Source organism: Nicotiana tomentosiformis, chromosome 10 (genome assembly GCF_000390325.3).
Source record: "Nicotiana tomentosiformis chromosome 10, ASM39032v3, whole genome shotgun sequence".
NCBI lineage: Eukaryota > Viridiplantae > Streptophyta > Magnoliopsida > Solanales > Solanaceae > Nicotiana > Nicotiana tomentosiformis.
This window is the reverse complement of record NC_090821.1, coordinates 20,423,616-20,430,546: the sequence shown is the minus strand read 5'-3', so window position 1 is coordinate 20,430,546 and position 6,931 is coordinate 20,423,616. Positions and strand designations below refer to the sequence as shown.

Sequence of the window (6,931 nt, the reverse complement as noted above, 5' to 3'; positions counted from 1 at the left end):
GATTGTGTGTGCACTAGAGGTGCAAGTATTATAATAGAGCTTCAAGTTGTGTATATGAATTATACCTATGTGAAAGGGAGTTCATGAAAGAGATAGGAGACGTGATGCGAGATTTTAAGGTAAGTAAGGTAAAAGTGAACAACGTACGAGATACTTAAATGCAGAAGGTTGGGAATAGTCCGTACTGCAGATAAAAAGCTAGAAGCGTGGGGATTTAGTATCCAGGAATGATAATGGCATCGTTAGTGACAAAAGTGCTATTTTTAGGTATCGAGAGGTCTAAATTAAAAGAGTAAAGAAGAGTTTAAGACAATGCAATGTCTCGCTCGATGTTCCAGAAATAACGTAAGGAAATTTATGGTGAAAGCAAGTTGAAAGGAGGTTGCGAGTAGTAACGAGAATGGATAAGTCCTCACGATTAAGCCCATGAAAACAAGAAGATCTATGGTTTCTCTAAGTTATAGAAAGCTCAGTATAGCCTGAATGAACTCAAAGAAGTCTAAGACTAATGGCATTTAGAAGAAATGGAATGCTGCCCTGGTAGTAGAATGAGGGTGTAATTGTGATGGATAAAGACTAACGTTTGGGCCTTCGATTGAGTAATGACTTGAAGGGGATTAAAATACCCACGTAAGGTGAATCGCATTGGGATACTATGAAATACGATTATGGAAGTATAGTATCGCCCCTAGGTGGACCAATCTAATTACTCCAGATGTCCCCAATGAGACGTGAGACCTAGTGGCAGTGTTACATAAGAGATCAAGTTAGCAGTGGAAGATGATAGACCAATATTGAGGTGAGTCAACAATGGATGGACACAAGTCACAAAGTATGAGGTAAGATTAGGCCATCATTCTTAAGATAAACAAGTAATGAGGAAGCATTAAAGAACTTAGATTTATACATATGGGATAAGTAACAAAATTAACCTGGAGTTCGGTAACATACCTCAGCAATGATAAATCAAAGTAAGACTTATGGTATAGTATGGGTGGCACCCCCTGATCCACAACTAAACCAACCAATCGATGTGCCGGTGTGTTGAGCGGGAACCGCTCAATCAACTGAGTCCTCTCCGCTGAAGTAGCAGGCCTACCCCCAATCCTTAACTGCAAATCCATCATCCCATACAAATGAGCCAGTATGCTCTCATCATGAGCTGACGCTCCCCTGTAGTCAGTGTCGTGCTATCTTCCTCATCTGGCCCACGGATAATAGTAATGTCGGTAGCTCGAGATGTGGGTCGAAGCAACATGTCAAACTGGGGCTCCTCATCTACCTCCTCTTTACACAAGTATTGCGTAAGCAAATTCACAAAGAATATCCTAGTAAGCTTGCCCTTTCTAGATTGTGCCATCTGACTACATATCAACTGGGCCACATTCACCGGCCACCCTTTCATCAAGAAATACACTAGACATAATCTTTCTCGGACAACAGCAGAATCATGCTCACACGAATGTAGTCTCGTGTTGACCAAGCGCAACCACACTTTAGTAATTATCTTAAACTTTATTGTAGGCAAAGAAGTACGGTTGTTGTATCTCTTGTCCCGCGTCCACACCGCATTCGAATTAACACCACACAGTGTGTGCCTAATATCTCTTTAGGTAGGCCGGTCAATAAAGTCACACAACGGACTGCATGGGACATTAGGGGCATCCAAAATTCTACATAATACAGTCGCCGAAATATCAATCAACCTCCCACAAATAGGTACCAATTGCTCCTTATACTCAACGTTCACCTTGGCATAGAATTCGTGCACTAAGCTAAATTTTGCTTCTCCCGAATTTGTAAATACAAAACCTAATCCCAGTTCATGTACTTTTTCCCAAATTTGAGGGAACGGGACTTCAATTTGTGCTCATCAACTGCAATATCATGGAGATATGAGTTTGGGCAACACTTCCTATATAATGCGCTCCTAGATGGGGGAACACTCTTGATACCATACTCAGTAGTAGCTCTCTCTTGAGGTTGTGCCCCGGTAGAAGCTGAAGCCATTTGCTTTCCTTTACCACTGTGACTACCAGACATAGCCTCAACTTTGTTCCTTTTCTTTGGCGGTGGGCCTGATGGGGTAGCCTTAGCCTTTGGTGGTGCCTTGACCTTAGCTGGTGGCTTAGAACTAGCTGTTGGATGACCCATATTGCACGTACCTGTCAACCATACTAATTGTCAATGTAAGGAAACAACAACTATCACAAAAATAGGTCGGAGTGACCCCATACTTAAAGCTCTAAGATATGCTAATCACTTTAAACCATAGGCTACTCAAACTTCGCCTTCATCAAGTAAGTGTATTAGCATTGAAATTTTGGCACTACACATAGCCCGTATGTCATTGCAAACACACTTTATCAATCCGCCCCAACTCCGTAGAGTCACCCCACACTTAGGTTTCCATATAATCATGCTCACCTAACACAAAACACTCAATCCCAGAGACTCGGGCTCTAATTGGGATTAAAATCGCCAATGAGGCAATTTATCAAACACCTTATATGGATTATTTGTGTGTGAGTTTATTTGTGGGTGAAGGATTGCTCCATCCTCCCAAATCGGCTTGGGAATCAAGTGTGAAACACTCATTACAACAATCACAAGATATCCTATGGGGTATTTGGGGTTGCAAAATTTTTAGCACAATTACACCATTGTTGCACCTTCTAAAACATATTACCCATCAACTAGAAGTTACAAGAAAAAGAGAGCATATAAGAGTGAGAAAGAGAGAAAAACATCATACCTATGTTGTGTGAGAGAGAGAGTCGAGGCAATGGGGTGGGATGATGGCAGTGCATGTGTGTGTTGTAGGAAGGGACTGTACAATGGGGTTGGGAAGAAGGACTTTAGGTGTTGAAGGGTAATGTTAGGTTTTGAAGGGGACGGTCCAGTGGGGTGTGTGTTTGGTGTTAATGTTTGATTATCTTAATTGGTTTGGGGGGTTTAACAGAAAAGATACAAAAGAATTGAATTACTTACATGGGCTTGGTATGAGTCAGTGTGGGCAGCGGCAATTGAGTGCTGCGAGGCGCCATAAGGGGCACTGTCCTTAGCGCATTGGACAGCGTGAGGCACCGTGAAAGGTGCTGAAATTCAGCGCGGGGCGGGGTCTAGGGCATCATAAGGTCACTGCCTCTTTAACGGGAGGCATTCAAAATTTACCATTTGGACTTTGCCTCGCGATGGATTGATATTTTCTCAATCGTTTTGCAACCTTTTAGCTTGTTTAGGACACCCGAGCACATCTTCCTTCCACGTAGTTCCACAACCTATCAAAACACTTCAAATTCACGCCAAACACACTTGTTAGTCTGGCTCAGTATTAAACAAAAACAAAAAACTAAAACTAAACTAACTCTACGCTATGAATTGGGTTGCCTCCCAATGAGCGCCTTAGTTAACGTCATGGCATGACGAATACAACACGACCATGGGTTTTCTCTCAGGAAGCGCCTGATTTAACGTCGCGGCACGACGCAGGCTTTTAGTATTACACTTCGCTCACATATTGGGGTTCTTCCAAGTACATCACATATTTCTATTCTTTTTCTTCAATTATTCCAAGGTAGTGTCTCAACCTTTGCCCATTCACTTTAAACCTATTCGTCCCATCTTTATACTCAATATCTACCGCTCCACTTGGGAATACCTGCACAACTCTAAATTATCCCGACCATCTTGATTTTAGCTTACCCGAAAATAATCTCAGTCTCGAGTTGTATAACAACACTAGATATCCGGGTTTGAAGTTCCTATCTAAAATGTGCTTATCATGCAACATCTTCATCCTTTCTTTGTACAATCTTGTACTCTCGAATGCTTGGAATCGGAATTCCTCATGTTTATGTAACGCTGTAACTCTACTTGTGCCTGCTGTTTCCATATCCAAATTCAATTGTTGCAGCGCCCATAAGGCTTTATGCTCCAGCTCTACCAGAAGATGGCATAATTTTCCAAACACCAACTTGGACGGAGACATACCAATTGGAGTTTTAAATGTTGTGCGGTAAGCCCATAATGCATCATCCAACTTCCTTGCCTAATCAGTCCGAGTCGCATTCACCATCTTGGTCAGGACACTTTTGATGTCCCTGTTGGACACTTCCACTTGCCCGCTCGTTTGCGGGTGGTAAGGTGTGGCAACCTTATGGCGAACTCCATACTGTTCTAACAGCTTTGCAAATGCTCTATTGCAAAAATGGGTTCCACCATCACTGATTATAGCTCTCGGAGTGCCAAACCGTGTGAAAATATTTTTTCTTAGAAATCCTATCACTCCCTTGGCATCATTTGTTGGAATAGCCACTGCTTCAACCCATTTGGATACATATGGTGGCTCCTCTATTGGCGGCTACGCAGGTGGTGTTTCTCTTTCTTTTAGGAGTAGTGGCTCGAACTGGGGTTTCCTTTTCCAGAAACCTTGACCTTCGAGAGCCTGAACCCACTATACCAACTCTTCACCATCCACATCTTCCAAATTCATCAAGCAAGCTTCTAACGGGTCTCAGACATTAAGGGTCTCGTCCTTCTCTTGTAGTATTACATCAACCGCCTCCACTAGTAAACAATTTGCAAATTCGCTGGGCCTCCTCATAGATTGTTGAACATTGAATATTATTTCTTCATTATTCAACCTCATTTTTAACTCTCCAGTCTCGCAATCAATCAATGCTCTCCCAGTGTCTAAGAGCGGCCTTCCCAAAATTATTGGTATTTCTTCGTCAACTTGACAGTCAAGAATAACAAAATCAGCAGGAAATACAAACTTCCCCACTTGGACGAGCACATCATCCAGAATTCCTGTTGGCCTTTTCACTGTGCGATCTGCCAGTTGCAACAACATCGAGGTCGGTATAGCTCTGCCAATGACTAATTTTGTGTAGATTTCCAAGGGCATCAAGTTGATACTGGCTCCCAAGTAACACAATGCTTTAGCAAAAGCATAACTCCAATTGTGCCTAGGATAGTAAAACTACCGGGATCAGACAATTTTTGAGCCATAGGTCTTGTCACTACCACACTACAATTTGAGTTAGAGTTACAGTAGGCAGGTCCTGGAAGTCAAATTTTCGAGACATCGGATCATTCATCATTTTCGCATAGCCTAGTATTTCCCTCAAAGCATCCATCAGCGGAATATTCAATTGAATTTGTCTGAGCATTTCCATGAATTTCCTGTATTGATCATCTTTCTTTTGCTTTGCCAACCTTTGAGGGAATGGTGCAGAAATTAGCTTATGCCCACTGCTTGGTGTCTTTTCTTATTAGGAGTCTTTTCCACCACCTGTTCTGGGAGTTGTTCAATTTCCCTCTCTTTGCCTTTGTCAACTTGTGCTTGTTCAATTACAATCGATGTGAGCTTCGTTAACTCGTTGATCTCTAGTGGCATTGGGGTAATTGGCATTGCGTCTCTACTAGATTGAGCAACTTCTTACTCTCGGTCTAAATCCCTTCCATTCCTGAGACTTACTTCCATTAACTGATTTGGGTTCTGCTCTTTGGATTGATGTTTGTGTCTACAGGCAATGTTCCCTGTGGACAATTGTTTAAAGCCATGGACAACTGGCCTAATTTATTTTCAATGCCTTTAATAGCCGAATCATGTGTGGCTAACATTTCTTGCATCTTTCCATTTATCCCAAAATTTTGTTGCAGCATGCCCTTGATTTCTATCATATTACTATCGTCATGTCTAGTCATCTGCTGTTGATAAGGTGGTTGGTAAGCCAATTGTTATTAGTGCTGCTGATTGTAGCCCTGCTGCCTTTGATAAGGCATGACTTGGCCTTATGGTCGTGCTCCCCCAGGATTGGTATTGTACTGTTGCTGGGTTGGTCTATACTGCTGATTTTGAGGTCCCCATTGCTGTCCACCTTGCCTCTGACCCCCAAAATTAATGACGTAATTCATGTGTTCTCTGAAGCCCTGGTTATCATTCTCTCCACTCCACAAGCAAACATATGACTGATTTATGCAGGGAGTGCATATGCCTCCATTTGTTGTGTCAACAATGTGCACATGTTTCGTACCCATCTCATCAATTTGCTTTGTCAACAAGCTCATCTGGGTCATGAGAGTGGCTATGTTTTTTGCATTTGTATTGTTTGGGTCAAGAGCAACAGAATTCACTATTGGAGTGAGTGTTGTATCTCTCGTCATCCAGCCTGAATTTTGAGCCATCATGTCAAAAAGAATCTTACACTCTGTGAATGATTTGCTCAAGAATGCACCCCCGGTTGAAGCATCTACATTGGCCTTCAGACTGTCAGCCAAACCCATATAGAATCTCTGTCCTAGCATCTGATCTGGGATGCCATGGTTGGGTAGATAGAACTTGTTTAAGAACTACTTGACTAGTTCCTCCCAAGTAGCAATGGAGTTTATTGGGAGCGAATTCAGCCAAGTTTGAGCCTCCCCAGTCACTGAGAATGGAAATAGTAATAATCTTATTGCTTCAGGTGTCACATTCGGCTGTCTTTGAGTGATACAAATTGATAGAAAATTCTTCAGATGTTGTTGTGGGTCTTCGATCTACGACCCAGAGAACAACCCTTTTATTATGCAGCAAGTGCAACATGTTGTTGGTAATCTGAAACGTCTTTGCTTGTATCGGAGGGACTGCAATTGCGGTAGCCAGATTATCAACAGTTAGTTGTGCCCAATCATATAGAGCAGCTTCCGGCATAAGAGGTTCTACCACTCTGATGTTTGGTTCAACTTGATTATTCCTATTGTTCCCGTTGACGTCCTCCACGTCGTCCATTTCAATTTCGAGTTGTTCATTTTGTTTTAGTTGTTTGCCCTTCTTGTTAGACCGATTCAATATCTTGAATGCTTTCTCGGGATCTGAGAGTCCTTCAAAGAGTTCACCAGTTCTCAAGGAGCTTTTAGGCATGCACCTGAGGCACAGAAGAGTTCA

General features: G+C 42.3%; 1 protein-coding gene across 1 annotated transcript; it reads right to left on the bottom strand.

Annotated features, from left to right (window-relative positions):
- Nucleotides 1-4,516: 4,516 nt before the first annotated feature.
- Nucleotides 4,517-4,855, bottom strand: LOC104119172 (uncharacterized). The gene has a single exon (XM_009630605.2). It carries the CDS (start codon nucleotides 4,853-4,855, stop codon nucleotides 4,517-4,519), a length of 339 nt encoding a protein of 112 aa, XP_009628900.2.
- Nucleotides 4,856-6,931: the final 2,076 nt, after the last annotated feature.